This window comes from Bubalus bubalis, chromosome 7, assembly GCF_019923935.1.
Source record: "Bubalus bubalis isolate 160015118507 breed Murrah chromosome 7, NDDB_SH_1, whole genome shotgun sequence".
In the NCBI taxonomy this organism is placed as follows: domain Eukaryota; kingdom Metazoa; phylum Chordata; class Mammalia; order Artiodactyla; family Bovidae; genus Bubalus; species Bubalus bubalis.
The window spans coordinates 6,926,699-6,949,646 of NC_059163.1; the positions used below are offsets into that span (position 1 = coordinate 6,926,699).

The 22,948-nt window shown below is 45.5% G+C and overlaps 1 protein-coding gene across 4 annotated transcripts in view; it reads right to left on the minus strand.

The window, feature by feature from the left end:
• The window catches only part of CC2D2A (coiled-coil and C2 domain containing 2A), a 131,544-nt gene that overhangs the window by 29,193 nt on the left and 79,403 nt on the right, over positions 1-22,948 (minus strand). For all 4 annotated transcript variants that reach the window (XM_044945624.2, XM_006054939.4, XM_044945626.2 and 1 more), the window contains 10 exons: positions 21,301-21,448; positions 18,111-18,249; positions 15,941-16,144; positions 13,143-13,235; positions 10,917-11,008; positions 7,044-7,211; positions 4,102-4,207; positions 3,633-3,742; positions 2,619-2,715; positions 1,072-1,170 (listed from right to left, as the gene is read on the minus strand). In XM_044945624.2, coding sequence (XP_044801559.2) covers positions 1,072-1,170; positions 2,619-2,715; positions 3,633-3,742; positions 4,102-4,207; positions 7,044-7,211; positions 10,917-11,008; positions 13,143-13,235; positions 15,941-16,144; positions 18,111-18,249; positions 21,301-21,448 — 1,256 coding nt within the window. The remainder of the gene's footprint in view (positions 1-1,071; positions 1,171-2,618; positions 2,716-3,632; positions 3,743-4,101; positions 4,208-7,043; positions 7,212-10,916; positions 11,009-13,142; positions 13,236-15,940; positions 16,145-18,110; positions 18,250-21,300; positions 21,449-22,948) is intronic.

Consider the following 22,948-nt stretch of genomic DNA (forward strand, 5'->3'; position numbering starts at 1 on the left):
CCAAGAGGAAAGTACTGTAGAGTTTCTGGCAAGCATAAAACTGCAGCATCACCTATAGACAGTCCCTTTGGTCTAGGGAAGACTGCAATGCCAAACGATTCTTGATATTCCAACCAATTCAAGCCTCTCAGACTGGAGTTTTGTTCTGGGTCTTGCCCGAGGCTCTGACAGAGGCAGCGTTTGTTCCATGCGGCCATCACCTGTGGAATTACACCGTCTCCTCTGGAGCTGTGTGAGATTAGCATGACTTTGCCTCAAAGCTCCCTGTTGCTATGGATTTAATACTGGGGTGTTAATGCCATTTCAAAACCTTTAACTGTCCCAGATTAGAGTTGCTCTGCCATTCAAGAATTGTTAACCTGATGGATCCTCTTACACAAAACTGTTAAACTCTGAAGAACGGTACTTAGTTGAGCGAGTCAACCGATGTTCATTTCTGAAACAGTGAGGACTCTGGAAACATGAACGCACTTGATTAAAGGGGCCATCAGCTGGGCTGATTGTTTTCTTCAGGTTATTCTCAGGCATCTGTCCACCCGACTTCTGTCATTTTTGACAAGTTTCTACTTTGTCCTACCTTCTTCACATCTATTTAAGTGTTAAAAAAAACTATCAGATTGGAAAAGCAGCGCATGAACTACCAATCGTCAGGAAGACAGATGTTTTATTAAGTCATGCAAATATGACAGATCAGTGGCTTTACATAGTGATTTTTATCTTTCCAATAGTGGCCTTGCACGTCGGTCCTCTCAGGGTTAAGGGTGCTCCTGCTCAATCGCTGAATCGTATCCAACTGACTCTGGGGCCCCACGGACTGTAGCCCACCACGCTCCTCTGTCCATGGGATTTCCTAGGCAAGAATACTGGAGTGGGTTGCCATTTCCTCCTCCTGGGGATCTTCCCGACCCAGGGATCGAGCCCCCATCTCCTGCATTGGCAGGCGGATTCTTTACTACTAAGCCATCAAGGAAGCCCCAGTGTTAAGGGTATACCTCCACAAAGAAAGCTGTACCAGGAAAGCTGGATAGAGCAGTTCCCCATTGCCATGGAATTCTGACTTCAGACGCTTACCCTTGCTTGGAAATATATCGTGCTGAAGGGAATTTTCACACACCCCAGCCAGTGTCTCTCAATACGAGTGTGGATTCCACTTCCTCTTTCACGGTCGTCCTAAAGGAGGGGTGGGAAGTCATAATTGTTTAACAACTCCAGACAGTCATTTAATAAGTAACTCGACAGCAGGAAAGCAGCAGGATTTTAGCTGAAAGCACGGTAGGTTTAGGTTAAACAGATGTAAGTCACATTCTTGTTGAGACACTTAATAGTTATGTAAAAACCAGGAAAGTCATTTAACCTCTCTGGACCTCAGTTTCCTCATTAATAAATTGGGAGTTTAACGGTCTACTTTGGGGACTTCCCTGGTGGTTCAGTGGGTATGATTCTGCACTTCCAATACAGGGGGCCCAGGTTCAATCCCTGGTCAGGGGACTAGCTCCCACATGCCACAGCTAAGACCCAGTGTGGCCAACTGAATAAATTAATATTTTAAAAAAGAAAAAACAAAACAACAAGAAAAATGATAATCTATTTCATGGGTTATTTTAGAATTAAGACAGTGTGCTTAGAAAGAGCTAAGGCAATGTGCTAATAAAGAATTAGCACAATTCCTGGATCATAGCAGACACTCAGATTGAAAACAAAAGGGCTGGTTCTCAGGCTTCCCTGGTGGCGCAGTAGTTAAGAACCCGCCTGCCAGTGCAGGAGACACGGGTTTGATCTCTGGTCCCGGAAGATCCCGCGTGCCTTGGCGCAAGTAAGCCCATGCGCCCTGGAGCCAGTGAACAGAAACAAGAGAAGCCACAGCAGTAAGACCTTGCACTGCAGCTAGAGAAAGCCCTCAGAGAAGCAAAGACCCAGCCCAGCCAAAGATAAATAAATAAAATTATTGTTTTAAAAAAGCTGTTTCTCTTCCTCCTTCCTCCCGTTCCTCATTCATACATGTCAGGTTTCAAACATCCCGAGTTTGGGGACCTACGGTACTGAGGGCAGGCTGCCCCCAGACCTGCCAAAGTGGCAGATTGGTTATTTTGAATTCAAGTTATTTGAAAAACAGCTGGTGCAAGAACACCCAGACCCTCCTTTGTCTCCAGTCTCTAGAAAGCAAGAAATAACCCACCCCCGCTCCCCCACCCCAACCCGGGGAAAGGTACCTTCTCTGCATCTTGCGTAGAGAGACACCTTTTCACCAGAGAGGGACCCCAGGGCCGGGGAGGCTGCATAAATGCACCTTGTTAGCCTTTACTAATTTACCACATTGAATCCAAACATCCTTATCTCGTCAACTCCTCACATCTTTATCATTTCTTTGTCTAAAAAGTATAAAAGCTGTCTGCCTTGGTCACTTCCTAGATCCTATATCTATGAGACTTCTGTATGCACAAAATTAAAAGTCGGTTTCTTTTCCCCCTGTTAATCTATCTTGTGTCAGCTTAATTATCAGACCAGCTAACAGAGCCCACAAGAATAAGGGGAAAATTTCTCCTCCCTGACAGGCCTTGCACGGCGGGTAGAGGATATGAAAACAAGTACAGACATCTTCCTCAAAAACGTGAGCTCACCTCCAAGACATCATACAGCACTTCATCGAAGATGTTGATGAACACGTCGTCTTTCACTGACTGCAGGCTGGCGGTGCTGTAATCCCCGTTGGGGGCCCTGCAGATGCGCACCACGATCAGAGACCACGAAAGGAGCAAAAGAGAAATAGTGAGCACTCCAGTGTCCAAACAGGAATATGAGCAAAGAAATGAGGACTAACGGCAGTTCTTTCAGTTAAAGGGTTTCTCCAGCATGGGGATCCTACAGCGTGGTTTGTTGTTTCGTCTCTAAGTCCTGTCTGACTCTTTGTGACCTCATGGACTGCAGCCTGCCTGGCTCCTCTGTCCATGGGGTTTCCCAGGCAAGAATGCTGGAGTGGGTTGCCAATTCCTCCTCCAGGGGATCTTCCCCACCCGGGGATTGAAGCTGTGTCTCCTGCGTTGGCTGGCGAGTTCTTTACCACTGAGCCAACAGGGAAGCCCAGTCACTTTTCCCGCCAATTAACCAAGACCGAGGTGAGGTTCATCTGCTACAATAACAGCTGCTCTGAGTTTTGCCAGGCCTGGCCAGAGCAGCCCTCTCCATGGCATGGCTCCAAACCAGGCCACTGCATCGGCTTGGTTGAGCGTTGGCCTTGAACTTTGCTCATTCTTTTTTGCTTATACTGTGTAGAAAAGTGGTATCTATTTCTCTCTCTCTTTTTTTTCCTGTTTGTCTTCTGACTTAACTAGTTCTGTTTCCAAGGTGGCTCAGTTGGTAAAGAAACAACCCAAAATGCAGGAGACCACCTGCAATGAAGGAGATTTGGGTTTGAAATTACTTAAGGCTCCCAGAGCTGGGGAGATAGGGAAGAAAAGAAAATCAGTGTAGGGCCTATGGGGTCAAGGGAGTGGAAAGCTTGGGCTCTAAGGAACCAGAGCCTGGAGTTGAGTGGGGTATCCTAACAATGAACCCACATTTCAAAAGCTGGACATTGTCCCATTTTTTTTCCCCCTTGATTGGAATCACTTGTGGTATGAGAAAAATATGCCTACCTAAATGGAAGTTCAAGTTCTTCATTCCAGCTGGGATTTGGTCCTTCTGCTGTGGTTGTATGGCAGATCGTTCGCTGAAATGAAACTTCTACAAAAGGACGTACTAAAACCTTTAAAAGAAAAAAAAAGAACATGTACAGTTTCTGTTTTGCTAGATTTTTTGTTATTGGTTTGTTTCAGTTTAGGATTGAAACCCTTTTCAGCTCACTAAATCCTGAGCAGAAACTGGAAGTTTGGAAGTTTATGCATATACTTTTAACAAATTTCTATACTATTTTTTTTTATTCAAGAGAAAACAGTCTGTAACAGTTAGTAGAATTATTTTGTTCTGAGCAGAGGAAAAACATGATTCTAAATAGTATATTTCCAAAGAAAATGAGACAGAAAATGGATTATGAACTTTCTAGGCAATTCTTAAAAACATAAGGGGCAAGATTCTAACCAGAGAGCCAGCACTTGGGTATCTCACCTGGCCGAGGGGGTAGTCGGCACTGTGGGCTGGGCTGTGTGTTGTCGGGGAAGCAGCGTGCTTTTCAATGAAGGTCCTTGAAGATCTTGATGTCTGGTGGAATTTACTAGGAGGGAAAAATGAACAGAAGAAATAAATGACAGGGAAAGTCTAATTATGTTACTGAGCAGATGGTTTCTCCAAAGATGTTTGGTGCTGACAGTTATCCTGGCAGACATTCTTGCAAAGCTTGTTGACACTTTAGAAGTCTTTTCATATGCTCTGGTCCTCCCTACTCACCTAGTGACTACCAGAACCTTTCCAACATCCTTCCTTAGGTCTGCATGTCTGGCTGGAATAGAAGAAGAGACCTTTTCTCTTTATGGTCTCGTGGGTGCCTCATCCCCATAATTGAGAGCATCAGTCCCTTTCAGGTAGCAGAATCCTGAGCCTTCTAACCAGCCTGCCCTGCCTCCATCCAATTCAGGTCCTCTTTCTCTGTATGTTCTTTGAAACTTCATACTCCAGGAAGCTTGAGCTACCCATCCCAGGTAAGATATCTCTCTCTGGGCCTGCCAGGCATCACTGGCAAAAGGTTGTCAGTGATTCCTAGCTTGAGTTAGGATCTACAAGTCTTGTCCTCTTTCCCTTTTGAACTGCCATTCATAAAGGAAGAAATGAAGGTCATGTCCAGAGATCCTCTCCCAGACACCTTCCCCCTCATCCCAACAACCCACTTGCATATTTGTTTTGAATTTTCTGGTGTATCTAGTATTTCACATTCATTGGCAAGGTATACCTTGTCTCTTTCCACCAGACTGTCTTACATTTTCACAAAAAGGGTTTCAGACAAACTACGATACAAGGAAAGTGGAACATTTAACTCAACAGCTACCAGAGAAAACCTTTTTCCCATTTGGAACACTGTCCATTGCATTATTACACAAACATCTGTTTAGTACCTCCTGTACTTTAGCAATCTGTTAGACTCTGGGGCTGCAAAGGCCAATAAGATACACTTTAGCTTAGACTAGATAAACAAAGAGTCATAATATAGTGGGGTATGTGTTAGACTGGAGGGCATGGGATATAAGAGAGCAGAGAGAGCACTGAAAATCCTGTTTAGTTTAGTCTTAAGGGGAGAGGGCTAAGACTTGGGTGGATTTGGTGCAAGAGTTGGTATCTGAGCTGACTTGATGAGTCTACACTAAATGTAAAACAATAGGGTCAATTATGCTTCTTTGTAATGATTTGAATGAAATCGTTTAAATGTTAAAAAACTTAATAGAAATCAAAAATAATACCTATTGCCTATTCTTTAAAATAAAAAAAAAAAACAGCTTTTCACCCCACAGTTGAGCTTTAGTGCGATCAAGATGAAAAGGCTGGGATGTGGCTTGGGGAAGCTATGCTATGGCACAGATTCAAGAGCTTAGACAGACGTTCACAAAACAAAATGTGACCAAACACTGGGAATAGTTGGTGATGATCAGATGTTCTGTCATGGGTAGATGAGTTAGCAGAAGAAAAAAGTAGGGCAAAATAATAGGGGGGGTGGGAGTGGATAGATCATTTAAAGGGAAGAACCTAGGGAGGAAAGAGGCCCAGGCTAGAACAGGGAACGTCTATAATCAGACAGCTGGAGGCCCTTGGGCAAGCCACGACAAGCTCTTCACTTCCATTCGCCCTTTTGTAAAATGGAGACAGTCATAGTGGTGAGAAGTAAGTGAAATCATAGATACGAAAGTGCCTGGCGTAGTGTACAGTAAGGTATAGCCTCCCTCATCACACTGGTAAGGGCACCAGCAGAGAGGAGTCATTCTTGGTCCTTCTGTCTCTGTTCTCCAAGGGGCTAAGAAATTTAAGCTCACCTTACTTATAGTTGGGTTTCCCTGGTGGCTCAGACAGTAAAAGAATCTGCCTGCAATGCAGGTGACCTGGGTTTGATCCCGGGGTCAGGAAGATCCCCTGGAGAAAGGAATGGCAACCCACCCCAGTATTCTAGCCTGGAGAATCCCATGGCGGATGTAGCCTGGCGGGCTACAGCCCATGGGGTAGCAAAGAGTCAGAGACAACGAATCGATTAACACTTCCTTATGGCTGAGGAGTCCCCATTGCCCCAGTGTATGAAATACAGTGGGTGTAATTCCTTTCCCTGGGCAGATAAAAAAGAAGTCACAGTTTTGTGCTCACAGCACATGTTTCGGAATCTAGAATATGCACCTTTGGGGTATCTGCCCAGCTCTCACCCACTTCTCTGAGGACTGTCCCCCATCTTCAGGGCTAGTCCCTGTGAACCCGCCCCTGACTATAGGTAACTAGATGTGGCTCAGCACCCGAGCTGGGCTATGACCTTTTGGGGAGCTGATGACTGGGGGTGGAACCGGCGAGGATGAATCACTTCCATCACACAAAGAGTGAAGCAAATTCACACAGAAGCAAGAGAGACAAAGGACCTTTGAAGACACCAGCTTAATTTTTGGTCTCCCACATGGTTCCACCATATCTGTTGTCCTCTTGTTCTGTGAGATATAGCCAACAAAGCCCCTCTTTACCCTAAATTGACTGATTTGGTTCTGTCGTGCTGTGCTGTGCACAGTCGCTCAGTCATGTCTGACTCTCTGTAGTCCCATGGACTGTAGCCCACCAGGCTCCTCTGTCCATGGGATTCTCCAGGCAAGAAGACAGGAATGGGTTGCCATGACCCCACCAGGGGACCTTCCAGAGCCAGGTATCGAACCCACGTCTCTTGCATTGGCAGGCAGGCTCTTTACCTCTAGTGCCACCTTGGTTCTGTTACTTGGAACTAATGGGGCCCTGACATCATCAAGAACACCCACCCTCACCCCCATCCCTCCCCTCAGCCCCCACAGAGCAACAACTCTGTTGATGATGAGAGTGAACACACTGTGAAGAGGTGGGGTCCTGCAGCTCCCATCCCAGGCCGGCTTGAGGGCTCTCACCTGGCCGTCGGCTTCCTCACCGGAATGTCGTAAGCCCGGATGATGTTCACCAGCAGCTTTATGTCTCCATCGGACAGGTTTTGGGCTGTCACCTTCTTCCGGCCTTTTCTCCTTGGCCTCAGTGGTCGCTTTTGTTCTGCCAGCTTGAAAAGGCTCAGGCCCAAAATGCTAATGATTACAGAACAGAGTTAGGACTCTAGGGAAAAGAAAGATCGGGAAAGTTCACGAGACACCTTCCCACACTCAGCCCCCAGGTCCCTCATGGGCCCCTGAAAAACTCTTTGTCTCTTTGAGGAGGGGTGGGAATTGTCAAAAGATTCTCCCAAGATGGGGGAGATCTACTGCGTAGATGATGAACGTATATTTTAGCAGCTTCTGATCCGAGGCAGATAACTCAGGTTCTGGGCCCCGCCCTGCACCTCCTGCTTGCCCTCTGCCTTGCTCATCCCCCAGCCCCTCAAACGTGGCCTGAGCTTGCCAACTGCCCGCTTTTGCTCCTGCCAATCCTGCAACACCGAATGCTTCCTTCCACCTTCCTCGTTGACCCTCTTCACCGCAGTTCTACCACTTTTCAGGGCCAGTGCATCCTGCTCACCTTGGGCAAATCATTTCACCTCTTGCTGTCTCTGTTTCATCATCTGTATAATGGAATATTAATACCTACCTCTTGGGGTTATTGAGAGGACTAAGCGAGGCGCGTACACAGAGCCCCTGAGTACGGGTCTAGCATTAGCAGATGCCCTAACACAGTGACCGTTGGGATGATGACAGAGGTCACGATGCCACGGTGATTATGCTGGAGAAAGGAGGGGATGGAGATAGGAGGAAGGCAGGGGAGGGGGCCAGGGGGATCTCTCTACCTCTCTCTGTCTCTGCCTCTCACTGAGATGACACCCATGAACACTTCCTGGAAGGTGAAAGCAACACAGTCTATGAATCAGAAGGGCCAGGGAACAGCAAGTTTAATTCTGCCCCAGAGACTAAAGAGAGCACAGCGGAGACTTCGTATCGGGAAGCTGATGTGAATGGCTAAGCCTGACAGCCACAGAGCAACGCCAGCTGGGCAGAGCTAGCCTCAGGCTGGCAACGCTCACGCTGCTCTTCTCTGTGAGTACAGAAGAGCTGGCTGGACTGGAGCCCTCCTTCCAAGAGGCACGTGCCAGCCCAGGGAGATGACTCCCAAGGGACTCCCAGGGCCTGTGGTTCCGTGAGCCCCCCAGGGCCTTCCAAGGGAGCACAGAGGAGCTACCCTTTACCAGCACCGCTACGGGTCAAGCAGAGTGCGAGGGGCCTTACGTATACTCTTTCTAATCCTTACAAGGTGTTACCCCATTTTTCATATGAAGAAACTGGAGGCTCTGAGAGGTCATAGAATTTGCTGGAGGCTCCTAAATAGGAGGAGAGGGAGCTGGGGTTCAAGCTCAGATCACCCTGACTTGACAGCCCAACCTTTTCTTTGAATATCTGCATATATCTTTTCATTAACTCATTTGGGACAAGGATAAGCACATTATATAACAATGTGATGTAAAATTTGTGAAAAAATAACTATCTTTCCCAAAACCAAGAGTGTGAGGAGAGTGACACTATTTTACATTTTTGCAAATGTCTTTTTTGGTTTTACTGTACATTTTAATTTTAGAATTTTAGTGAGATACAGTTGATATATAACACTGTATAAGTTCAAGGTATACAGTAGATTTGTTTGATACATTAATACATGGCATTATGGTTACCACCGTAGGTAGCATTAGACGACACCTCTATCTATCACTTTAGGTAATTATTGTTTTTTTTGTGTGTGTGTGGTGTGAACAATTAAGATCCAGTCTCTTAGCACCCTTGAAGTTTATATTGTTGACGATAATCACTACGCTGTACATTAGATCTCCAGGACTTATTTATCCACTGGTTGCAGGCTTATACCCTTCTACCCTTAAATATCCCCCCAATCCCCCTGCCCCTAGCCCCTTGTGACCAACAGTCTAGTCTCTGTTCTTACTAGTTTGGCTCTTTTAGATTCCACATATAAGTGAGAATCCCAGAGATATTATCTTTCTCTGACTCATCCTATTTAACAGAATGCCCTCAAAAGTCCATCCACACTGTCACAAATTATAGCCCATCTTTTTAATCACTCTGCCAGGACGCCTGCCTAACCCAGACTTGGGAACCTCAGAGAAAAACCTTTGCCAGGAGGTTCTAACAAAGCACATCGCTTCTTTCCTCAATACTTGCTCCCTCCCCGAGGAATATCTCCTGTCACAAGACTTAGCTGTCCCCATAGTCAGCATGAGAACATCTTGGTGGCTGGGACCATTATATACAGAAATATCTTATCTAAAGCCAAGAACAAACCAAAATGAAAAGAAGAAAGAACATACCCTGAGCCTTCAGAACTTAATGCAGAAAAGTAAAGCAGAAAAAAGAAAAAGAAAGAAAAGAAATGGAAAAACAGCATGAAAAATCATCATCTAAAGTGTAATTTTCATGATTGAAAAACGAAACAGTCAATGATTGGACTGTGGGCCTGGGATGGAGAGGACTTCCCTGGTGGCTCAGATGGTAAAGTGTCTGCCTACAATGCGGGAGACCTGGGTTCAATCCCTGGGTCAGGAAGATCTCCTGGAGAAGGAAATGGCAACCCACTCCAGTATTCTTGCCTGGAAAATCCCATGGACGGTGGAACCTGGTAGGCTATATATAGTCCATGGGGTCGCAAAGAGTCGGATATAACTGAGCAACTTAACTTTCACTTTGCATGAATTTTCTGTGGGCACAGCCTCCCTTCTTTATGAGGATGGAGGCAAAGCCAGGAAAAGGGGCTCCCATGGATTGCACCAGTTTTTTGACTCCTTGCCATGGATTGCACCAGTTTTTTGTCTCCTTGCCAGCTGGGTGGCAGAGAGGAAGTCCATGCGTAGGAAATAACCTTTTCAGGAGACCATCTGTTGTGTCCAACAACTTTGCAACATATGTCCAAAGACTTTTTGTGAGTTTGCACAAAAACTCTTTGCAACCCCGTGGATTATATACTCTACAGAATTCTCCAGGCCAGAATACTGGAGTGGGTAGCCTTTCCCTTCTCCAGGGGATCTTCCCAACCCAGCGATCAAACCCAGGTCTCCCACATTGCAGGCAGATTCTTTACCAGCTGAGCCACCAGGGAAGCCCTTTCAGGAGACCAAGAGATTTAACCACAGGAAGGGTCATGAAGTTAATGGACTGTGCAAGCCCACCAATATAGAAAGTTCTCTTTCATCTTTCATGCGTCCGCCTCGACTTGAGACCATTTGAGGATTATTTTAAATGATAGGAAGACGATCTAGCAAACAAATAGAGTCAATCCCCAACTTCTATGTAAATACCCATTTTCCCCTGCTGCCCACCCGTCACCAAACACAGGGCAGCTCTGTGCCTCCCAGTGGTGGTGCTGGAACCAGGCCTCTCCCTGCCACTCAGAATCTCAGCGGGATAATTCTCGGCCACCCCACTGCCCTGTGATGGGGGAGTGAGGGAGACCTCGGCCCAGGGAGGTGATGAAGGCAGGAGGACGATGTGCTGGAAAGGATGCTGTCACATTTCACGTGACTGGAATGGAAGATGGCCAAGGCTGGGGAAGCGCCCTTGGGGGTGGTGGGAGGTGAGATGGGGTCCACTGGAATGTGATGGAGAGGGTCTCGTGATACTCGTGCTAACAGAATCCCCCCCAAAATGTGACATCAGGCGTTCATCAGGCTTTACCAGTTTCCAGTACTGTTAGGGGGCCAAATGCATACCATACCCTGATAGAAATCTTACATTCACAGGGAATATTTAATATAATACAATACAAATAATTTTTACAAGAAATAACAAGATTTTTTTTTTTACCTGATATTGGGAACTTCTTCTTCTACTACCAGATCCGAAAGAAGAAAATGGTGTTTCGCAATGAGGAAACGATTTATCACTGATTCTCTAACCTGAGGGAGAGAAAGACTTATTTAATTGTTCTTGTTTGCTGAACTGCACCATTCTCTGCTCGAATGTCACCGCGGTGTGGTGGCCCTTTCGCATTCCATCACAGCTCTGACCCCTTCCTACAGTAAATCAACCAGCTTTCCTCGCTAACGTAAGCTCCCTAAGGCAGGGGCGTTCTGTTTTGTCCACTGCTATATTCTCAGGATCTGGACAAATTCCTGGTAGAAAATTTAGCTGAATGAATGAATGACTCTTTGGAAAAGACCCTGATGCTGGGAAACACTGAAGGCAGAAGGAGAAAAGGGTGACAGAGGATGAGATAGTTGGATGGCATCACTGATTCAACGGACAGGAACTTGGGCAAACTCCAGGAGATGGTGAGGGACAGGGAGGCCTGGCGTGCTGCAGTCCATGGTATCGGAAAAAGTCAGACACAATGTGGCAACTGAACAACAACAAAAATGAATGAACAACTACAGAAAACAGGACCTGTCTTGAAACACACGAGGGCTTCCCTGGCCGCTCAGATGGTAAAGAATCTGCCTGCAGTGCAGGAGACCTGGGTTTAACCCCTGGGTCGGGAAGGTCCCCTGAAGAAGGGAACGGATATTCACTCCAGTATTCTTGCCTTGAAAGTTCCATAGACAGAGGAGCCTGGCGGGCTACAGTCCATGGGGTCACAAAGAGTCGGACACAACTGAGGGACTAAAGCTTTCACCTTTGGGCTTCCCTGGTGCACCAAACAGTAAAGAATCTGCCTGCAATGCAGGAGACCTGGGTCTGACCCCTGGGTCAGGAAGATCCCCTGGAGTGGAATGGCTACCCATTCCAATATTCTTGCCTGGAGAATTCCACGGACAGAGGAACTTGGCGGGCTCGAGTTCATGGGGTCACAATGAGTTGGACACAACTGAGTGACTAACACACTTTGAAGCACACACACTTCAGAACTGATTAAGTTCTTCCCCTATTCAGACTGATTTAGTTCCTAATTATTTTTTAAATGGAGGCTCTCTTAAATGTCATAAATTATTTTTTTATATAAAACCTACAGGGTAGATTAACCGGCTGGGAAATGTACTGTAGTCATCGTAGCATTTCTTACAAGTTAAATTAATTAAAGGAAGGACAAAATATTTTGATTTTCTAGTGCAGAAGGGCAGTGAGTATGTGGTTTATAAAACTTTTTTATTACCAAGGTAATAAGATGCACACATTCATATGGTAATTCTGTATTTAGTTGCCTTCTGAGGCAATAGAAATAAAACAATAGTAATAATAATAGAAATAAATAATAATAGAAATAAAAACAAAAGTAAGCAAATGGGATCGAATCAAATTTGCAAGTTTTTGCACAGCAAACATTCAAATATTTTTTAAAAAATCATGATTTAGAAAGTAAGTGCCTTGTAATCATACGCCTCAAGATAACCACTGATAATAAACCGAGACCAATCCTGGTGGTTTCAGTGTTTCCTCACTAAATACATTCCCTTCGGTGCCGGAGCTAGTTCAAACTGGACTTTTTATCACTTATAATCATGAATCCAAGCTAATACAAAGGAGAACCAAGTAACTATGTTACAAAGATGAAGATAGTTGCTAATCAATTTTATATCTGTAATTATGAGGAGGGCTTCCCTGGTGGCTCAGTGGTAAAGAACCCATCTGCCAATGCAGATGTGGGTTTGACCCCTTGGAGAAGGAAATGGCAACCCACTCCAGTATTCTTGCCTGAAAAATCCCATGGACAGAGGATCCTGGCAAGCCATAAAGGATTACAGACTACTATAGGATAAGTGACTTTATGTCTAGTCTTAAAAGAAGAGAGCGGTTATTCATGTTGCCATTGTGACCCTGGAATTTTGCAGTTTAGAATATTCTTTGAGGGACTCCCTAACAAGGAAATGGCAACCCACTCCAGTTATTCTTGCCTGGGAAATCCCACAGACAGAGGAGCCTGGTGGGCTATAGTCTATAGGGTTGTAATAGAGTGGAACACGATAAGCAAGTAAACAGCAACAACGATTATGAGAAAATAAGCCAACAGGGTTGAGGATGGAGACCTCCCTTCTCCAACATCAGGATGCTGCCTGTCTGCCCCCTACGAGGACTGTTTGAAATGATTTTCCTTACCTGCTGCAGGTACTTTGCTACTGTGGCCCTGTGGGTGTCTATGTGGTCCTTGGTTTCGATTACATTTCTGTCTCGTAACCGTTTCTCATAGTCCTAAAATGAAAAGGAAACAATACATCTATGATTTTAAAATACTGGTACTCTCATGCCTTTTTTGAGATTGAGCTTTCCTGGTGGCTCAGACAGTACAGAATCTGTCTACAGTGCAGGAGACCAGGGTTCAATTCCTAGGTCGGGAAGATCCCCTGGAGAAAGGCATGGCAACCCACTCCAGGATTCTTGCCTGGAAAATTCCATGGACAGAGGAGCCTGGCGGCTACAGTCCACATTAGAGAATTATTCGTCATGTGTAGTTTAAGTCACAAATTGTGGTTCTAAATCTTCCTTCTACTTCCCTCTGAACTTCAGGTTCAGAGTTGATCTTTGATGCAGCATCCAGGATTTGGAAACAGTTGATTGAACTGCTTTACAAGTAGTTACAAGTTACAATGCTTAAACAAAACAAAAGTTTTGTTTAAAAATTAGAGTATAATTGCTTTGCAGTTTGTGTTGGTTTCTGCTGTACAACAATGTGAATCAGCTATATGTATGCATATATTCCCTCCCTTTTGAGCGTTCCCCCCACTCAGGATCTCATCCTTCCAGGTCATCTCAGGGCATCAAACTGAGTTTCCTGTTCTTTGTAGCAGCTTCCCATTAGCTATCTACTCTCTCAATTCGCCCCACCGTCTCCTTCCCCCTCTGTGTCCAAAGTCCATTCTCTAGGTCTGCGTCTCTATTCCTGCCCTGCAAGTAGGTTCATCAGTACCATTTTTCTAAATTCCTTGTATAATACACGATATTTGTTTGTAACAAGTTAGAGAGTTCACGCAGAAGAAACTGAGGCCATAGAGATAATCGAGTCACTGTAGATCAAGATACTAAGCTCACCCAAATGGCTTAGCCAAAGCCCCTGCTTAATTTTTGTCTTTCTATTTCAAGTAAAGCAAATACAAAATGAGTAACTAACATCTTAGTTGTTAGTAACTGGTTGCAGTTGACCTGGGTCACCTACTTGGAGGAGAGTAGTGGGTGCCTTTGGCTTTCTCTTCCTAGGCAGCTATACTTTCCTCTTTTTTTTTTCTATCAAGAAAATTCCATGTGGGCCCCAGGAAGCTGCCATGATCTCCTTCAGTCCTTCTCTGGTCATAGCTAACGCCCTGGCTCCTAACCCAGCCTGGGTGGCTCCTAACCCAGCCTTTGTGGCTTAAGAGCTATCTTCAAGATGGTTTTCTTAAAAAAAAAAATTTTATTTACTATTTGGCTGCATAAAAAATATTTATTTATTATCAGGTCTTAGTTGCAAAACATGGGGTCTTTGTTGTGGCATGTGAGATCTCAGTTCCCCAGGGATCAAACCCTCATCCCCTGCCTTGCAAAGGAGATTCTTAACCACTGTACACTAGAGAAGACCCTGTCCCCAAGATTGTTAGACTTGGGACAAGAGGACACACCTCTCCCTCCTGGCTGAGGCTCCTAGGTATAAACTTGGGTAATACTGGTGGCCAAATGATCAAGCAGAGAAATCTGTCTGCAATGGGGGAAATTGAAGCCACCATACCACGTGAAGCCCCCACAGGAAGGAGAAGGAGCCTAGCACTCCTTGGGTGGCTCTGAGGGGCAGACGAGCTCCTGTCATTCAGATGTCTTAGACACTTAACTTGATTTTGTGATTTCATCATCTCATAAACTCCCCCGGTACAGGAGCTGGCTCAAATTGGGTTTTTATCACTTATAATCACAAGTCCAAACTGATAACAAAGAAGAACCAAGTAACCAAAGACATCTCTCCAAGAATAATTTCTGCATGAAAAATCATACTGCTTTTGATCAAAGACCTAAATGTAAGGCCACACACTATAAAACTCTTAGAGGAAAATGTAAAGCAGAATACTCTTTGATATAAATTGCAGCAGTATCTTTTGGGATCCACCTCCTAGAGTAATGGCAGTGAAAATAAACAAACAAAAGAAGTCATACTGATATTAATTTCTAGTGGCTATTTCTTTACCTCATCAAACATACACTTGTCCAGCTTTCCCTGGCCTGCCCCACTCCAACCTCCCCCAAGGCTTTCTGTCTCCAGCTGCCTGCAGCATCCTGACCAGACCTGTTCCCCACTTCCTACCCCCTCACCCAGGCTGTTCAATCCTACCCATCTATCTTCCAAGAAGCGCTTACCGCTGTGCTTTGTGCTTAGTAAATACTTAATGGGTTAAAACGGTATTGAGGGACTTCCCTGGTGGTCCAGTGGTTAAGAATCTGCCTTGCAATGAAGGTGACGTAGGTTTGAACCCTGGTCGGGAAACTAAGATCCCACATGTGAGCCACTAAGCCCACAAGCCACAACTAGAGAGTCTGTGCAGTGCAGGGAAAGATACCTCGTGATGCAACGAAGATCCTGCAGGCCTCAACGAGACCGACGCAGCCATTTAAGTAAATAAATTAATTTGAAAAAAAAGGGCATCGAATTCCTGACTAAGCCAGGCAGGACTGTTTGCCACACTAACACTGAAGAGATTCTTCAGCCCCTATGACACTAATTTTTCCTAGTTTAGATGTCACTAGACTGAGACAAAGAGATGATTTAAACTTTGGATTCAAGAAAAATAATGAAAAGGCTATGTAAAGTGCAATAAAGAAGAAATCAATATTGCTACTGAGAACACCACAAGGATACCCACATATATATAATAGTATACAAAATGGCATGGTAAATATTTCATTATTTTATTAACCCCTCTAAGACAATCTCTTACCTGAAATACTTTTTCCATAATTTCTCGGTCATACAGTGGAATTTGCTTATAATGTCGGAACTCTGGCACCTCCTGGCTTCTAAGAAGCAGCAGCCTGAATCGTTTGGATCTACTTAATTCCTCATCCGAAACAAAGTTAAATTCCTGTTGTAGCTGTTCGAGTCGGAAGAAATCAGGGATGTAGGATTCACCACTGGTAGCAACCTATAAACCAGGGAATACAAAGCTCCAGGTGACAGGCAGACTTCACCCAAGGAAACCTGGCACTGAGCTTTTTGGGAATGACGTTGAATGGTGAACAGTTTTGGATATGCTTGAAACATCCACTATTTCATTTAAAGAGAAAACACAGTCAAATATAATGGCAATGAGGGAGATGCTATTATCTTCATTGAATAGTTATTAAAAGTACCGTAAATCATTTTTTCCACAGAAATAAAAAGTAAACGGTTCATGTCTGGTATGCATGTTCCCCTAATAGGTGTTATGAAAATATAACAGACTGATAAATGAGTCAATTATATCAGCGTGTTACCAAACGCCTACTGCAAAAAATACACAGGAGACTCAGGTTCGATCCCTGGGTCAGAAAGATCCCCTGGAGAAGGAAATGGCAACCCACTCAGTATTCTTGCCTGGGAAATCCCATGGACAGAGGAACCTGGTGGGCTACAGTCCATGGGGGTTGCAGAGAGTCAGCCAGGACTGAGTGACTGAGCACACAGCACTGCAAATAAGATTATTCATATACATAATATATATAAAATATATATTTAAATGTATTTTTTAAACTTTGTAGCTCAGTTGGTAAAGAATCTGCCTCCAATGCAGGGGACCTGGGTTCAATCCTTGAGTCAGAAAGATCCCCTGAAGAAGGAAATGGCAATCCACCCAGTATCCTTGCCTGGAGAATCCCAAGGACAGAGGAGCCTGGCGGGCTACAGTAAATGGGGTCGCAAAGATTCGGACACGACTTAGTGACTAAAACATTTTTAAAATATAATTTTTAGACTATAACTATGCACATAAATAAGGGCCCCGGTCAGTCAGCTGCACTTGGCTCCACGGCCACGTTGTCTTGTTCCTGGCCGGCACTCTGTGGCCTTGGTTGTTAGGACAAGTGAACCAGAGATGGGCCCAGGCACCAGCGTAGAAAGCACAGCTTCAGCAACCCTGAGAGGACGAGCAGGTCTGGGCTGCACTCTGCCCAGGGGTCCATTTGCTCCCTTGCTGGGAGCTTTGTCAGCTGCAGCCTTGACCTGCAGAGAGAGAGATTCCAGGAGCAGAGATCCGCTGGGGCTTTGCAATGGGAAAGGTGATCCTGCGGAGACAATCCTGGTTCATAAAAGGGGCTATTCAGGAAGGCAAGGATGAGGTGGTTGGATGGCATCACCGACTCAATGGACATGAGCTTGAGTAAACTCCGGGAGATGGTGAAGGACAGGGAAGCCTGGCGTGCTGCAGTCCGTGGGGTCGCAAAGAGTCTGACGTGACTAAGCAACAGCAACAGGAAAGCAAGCCCTGTGTTTTGTGCTTCTCTGCGAGGCAAACAGTTAAAAAGAAGAAACATCAAGGGGACCAAGTGTTTAGTCACTCAGTTGTGTCTGACTCTTTGTGATCCCATGGTCTGTAGCCCCCCATGGGCTACGTTCCTCTGTCCATGGGCTTCTCCAGGCAAAAATACTGGAGTGGATAGCTATTTCCTTCTCCAGGGCATCTTCCCAACCCAGGGATCGAACCTGCATTGCTTATTTCTCCTGTATTGGGGTGTCTTCAGAAATGGTGGTTTTGCTCGTTTTTCTGGTTGGACAATTAGATTACCATTTAGGGTTCTTTACCACTAGCGCCACCTGGGAAGCCCCGTAGCCTCAGCAGTACCTGGTGCTTTCTGCGTGCTGAGTGTGGACAGTTAGAGGCTGACACCAGCAGCTCATTTCTTCCCAACAACACTGTGAGGGCATCATGGGCTTCGGACCACGTTTGTCTTGCTCACACAGTCAGTAGGTGCAGAGCTAGAATTTAAACCTGTCATTCAACCCAGCCCTCACGTTCTTACACACTCCGGTGCAGGAGAACATAGTGTGAAAGACGACCTGTGTAAAAAGCCCTGCCCTTTGGTTTCCACACTGAGGGGAGAAGTGGTGTGTGCCCATGTCTCCTGCCACGTTACCGAGATCAGCTGCATCAGGGGGCCATTGCTGGGGTCGTTGGGGTCAAGCTTGGACTCTGCTGCCCACTTGGCCAACTTCTTCATGTCTGTCAGTCCTGACGTGCCGATAGAAGAGATGGCATCTGCTCTCTTCAAAGCGCTGAAAACAGAAGTTGATTCCTTGAGACAGACTTCCTCACAGAGCAGTCTGCATCAGGACCACAGGACTGCAGGGTCAGCCCTGCTCTGTGAAGGAAAGTCTGATTGTAGGAAGGACTTCTGCCATTTTTCCTTACCTGATAGTTGCTATTAAATATGTTATAAGGGTAATAAAAAAGCATGAATGGTGGCAGAAAATATTTTCAAAGCATGTATCTAATAAGGCATAAAAACATCCAAAAAATATAAGGAACTCATTCAACTCAATGGCGACAAAACCATCTGATTAACAAATGGGCAAAGGATCTGAATGGACATTTTTCCAAAGACATACAAATGGCCAACGGACACATGAAAAGGTGCTCAATCATCAGGGAAATGCAAATCAAAACCACAGCGAAATGTCACTTCACACTTGTCAGAATGGCTGTCATAAAAGGCGAGCAATAACAAGTGCTGGCAAGGATGTGAGAGGGGAATTCCTTGTGCACTGTTGGTGGGAACATAAGTTGGTGCAGCCGCTGTGAAAAACAGTATGGAGGCTCAGGAAGTTAAAAGTAGAGCAAGCACATGGTCCTGCAACCTGACTTCTGGGGATACATCCAAAGTAAACAAAATCAGTGTCCTGGGGAGGTCTCTGCAGCCCATGTTTACTGCAGTATGAGTTATAACAGCCAAGACATGCAGACCACCCAAGTGTCCGTCAGTGGACACATGGACAAGTAAAATGTGATCTGTGTGTATGTATATATAATTCAGTCATCAAAGAAGGAAGTCCTTCCATTTGCAACAGCATGGATGGGCACTGAGGCATTATGCTAAGTGAGACGATCTCACTTTGATGTGGAATCTAAAATAACCAAACATGTAGAAACAGAGAAAAGATTGGTGGAGCCAGAGGTCGGGGGGTGGATAAATGGCTGAAGCCATTTCAGAGTACAAACTTCTAGTTGTAAGATGAATAAGTCCTGGGACTCTAATGTACAGCGTGGTGACCGTAGCTGCTGTTGTTGTTCAGTCGCTCAGTCATGCCCATCTCTTTGTGACCCCATGGACTGCAGCACCCCAGGCTTCCCTGTCCTTCACCATCTCCCGGAGTTTGCTCACATTCATATCCAGAGTGTGGTGATGCTATCTAACCATCTCATCCTGGGCCACCCCCTTTTCCTCCTGCCTTCAATCTATGTATGATTATATGAGTGTAGCTAATAATACTCTATTGTACGCTTGGAAATTGCTAAGAGAGTAGATGTTAAAATTTCTCAGCCCAAGGGGGGAAAAATCTGTAACTATGTGTGTCAATGGATGTTACCCAAACTTATTGTGAAAATCATTTTGCAATATCTAGAATATCAAAACATTATGTTGTACATCTTAAACTTACACAATTTTACATGTCAATGAGATCTCAGTACATCTGGGGGGAAAAGAAGCATAAATAGAAGGAATCAAAATGTGACCCTGCATTTCTGCAACTGTGCCCAGCACACCAGTGTCCTGAGTCTCTGGATCCAGACCAGGGCACCTGGTGTAGGATGCCGGGAAGGTCCCACTTCCTAGGTAACTGGGGACCACTTGGGGCTGAGGCTAAAATAAAAGAGAAGAAACAAACATTTATACAACTAACTTAAGCCCCAACTTTGGACATGACTGAATTCCAAGGGGGCCAGGTGGTCACCACAGTTGAGCTGGGCCTTTATTAACAGGGCTGCGTCTCCCATCACTCACACTGTTTTTCCTTCTCTCCCGAGGAGCTGGAGCTTTGACCTCAGCAGGAAACTCAATGAGACAAAGTACAGGAGGCTTGTACGTAAAGGCATAAACAAGCCTCCCCTGGAAATGCTGCCAGGCTCCTGGCTGAGAAAGACCGTATTGTTATTATCACATGGATACAGGTGTTTACATTGGAAGGAGAGGGCGTAAAGGGAACAAAACCAGCCCTGTTCCGCTGTTTTTCCACATGTTGCAAATGACAGCCTGTGACTTGGAACGTATCTTCCTGATGATCAAGATAAGTCCTCTTGGGACTTCCCTGGTGGTCCAGTGGTCAAGACTCCCTGCTCCCAAGGCAAGAGGCTTGGGTTCGATCCCTCGGCAGGGAACTAGATCCCATCACAACTAAAATCCTGCACACTGCAACGAGGACTTGGTGCAGCCAAATAGATAAATTAAAAAAAAAAAAAAAGAAAAGGTTAGTCCTTTCATTTTATGGAGGCTACTGAGGCCATGACAGTAAGATGATCCACTCAAGACACACCTATTGGGGAGCCACAGAAGCAAGACTGGAACCCAGGCACCTGGCTCTACAGTCCAGGCTGCCTGGATGGGCATCAACCACTAAGAGGGGTGGCCTGTCCGTCTGGAGTGAGTCCCTTCCTGCTGTTCTGAGTGAAACCGACAGCTAGCAATCAAGGAAGGGGACTGAGAATAGGGCCTTTCATATACCCAGAAGTTTCTACATCAGTCACATTTTACAGTGATCTCTGACTGAGGGCCAAATAGATACAACTATATGCCATGCCAATGTTCACTGGAAGGACTGATGCTGAAGCTCCAATACTTTGGCCACCTGATGCGAAGAGCTGACTCACTGGAAAAGATCCTGATGCTCAGAAAGATTGCAGGCAGGAGGAGAAAAGGGTGGCAGAGGATGAGATGGTTGGATGGCATCACCAACCCAATGGACACAAATTTGAGCAAGCTCCTGGAGATCGTGGAGGACAGGGGAGCCTGGTGAGCTGCAGTCCACGGGGTCACAAAGAGTGGGCCTTGACTGACAGACTGAGCAACAACACGTACCATGTGCTTTCCCCATCTGCAAAACTGCGAAAAGAATATTTCACAGGCTTACTGGTGTCTGATGCTGACAAACATCCAGTATTTTTCAGGATATTAACATTTTAGTTTTTATCATAAGAACACACACAAAACCCCTGAAAATACTGGCACGTGACAATAAAAGGAAAGACTGTGAGACTGCAAGCCTTTCCCCCCTGAATCGCGCTGACGCCAATGCTGCCCTCGCTCATCAGCTGTTCTAGCCACACGTTACCTTCTGAATCCAATATTCTGCTGCGACAACGGAGGAATTAAAGGAATCCCATTTTCTCCAATGGCCCATGCCACGCTGTTGGACACTTTCCCCGAGGTCATTAGAATCAGTTGATTACCACCGTCAGCTTCAAATGAGAAGGGCACTCCTGAGGAAGCAGCGGATGAAAAAGGATGCTGTTTAGAAAGAGGGAGTGAGCCCCATGCTAGTGAGAAGGCAAAGCAGAGAGCAGACAAATGGAACAGAATGGGTGGGGGTAGGGGGATGGAACACATCATTCAGATCAACAGCGTGGAGCTTCAGGTGGTGACACGGTGGGCCCCTCGGCTGTATCTCTGATAGCAGAGTGTAGCATTATGAGGAGTGATGCACTCTGCGCTGGGACCAACTGCATATATATTCTGCCACTTAACAGCTGTGTGACCATGGACAAATTGCTTAACTTCTCTGAACCTTAGTTTCGCTATGTATAAAATGGAGATAATAATAATGAAAGTGAAAGTTGCTCAGTTGTGTCCTACTCTTTGTGACCCCCATGGAGTATGCAGTCCATGGAATTCTCCAGGCCCAGAATACCAGAGTGGATAGCCTTTCCCTTTTCCAGCGTATCTTCCCGACCCAGGAAGTGAACTGGGGTCTCCTGTGTTGCAGGCGGATTCTTTACCAACTGAGCTATCAGGGAAGCCCATACTATAATAATAATAATAGTACCCCCTTTTAAGGATTACTGTGAAGACATCCTTCATTCATTCAGTAGATACCCATTTGAGCCCCTACTTCATGCCAGGCACTACTCTAGTCACCAAGACAGCAGTAAAGAAAACTGATAGCAATCCCTGACCTCACGGAATTTACATTCAAGTAGGAAAGACAGATTATAGATGTGATAAATAAAGAGATTAGGCTAGCATGTTAGAGAGTGGTGGTGGTGATTTAGTTGCTAAGTTGTGTCCATCTTTGTGACCCCAAGGACTGTAGCCCATCAGGCTCCTCTGTCCATGGGATTCTCCAGGCAAGAATACTGGTGTGAGTTGCCATTTCCTTCTCCAGGGGATCTTCCCCACCCAGGGATCCAACCCATGTCTCCTGCATTGTAGGCAGATTTTTTACCACTGAGCCACTAGGGAAACCCCATGTTAGAGAGTAGTAAGTGCAAAAGAGAAAAAAGTATGAAAAGTGTTAGAAAATATATGTTTGAGGAGGAGGCAGGGGTTGAACTTTCCAATGTTAAGTGGCAAGGGAAGGCTCCTTGAGAGGTCCCTTCTGAATAATGAAAAGGCCTGAAGAAAGTGGAAGGGAGGCATGTAGGTGTCTTGGGAAAGAGCCTTCTTGGTAGAAAGAAGGATGCAAAGGCCCTCAGGTGAGAGCGTGCCTGGAATGAGAAACAGCATGTCAAGTGAGGAAAAACCTGCAAAGCCTCAGACAGACCTGGCAGGCACTGACCAGTCCACAGATGCTGTCGCTCAGCTATGCTAGAAACTTTAAAGCCTCACTGACTGGGCTCCCACTGATTTGACATTAATGACAAAAAGTCTCTGGACAGGACATTAATCATGTAAAAGGAGAAAAGATTTTTAAGCATGAAACATAGGCTTTCCTGGTGGCTCAGCTGGTAAAGAATCCACCAGCAATGCAGGAGACCAGGGTT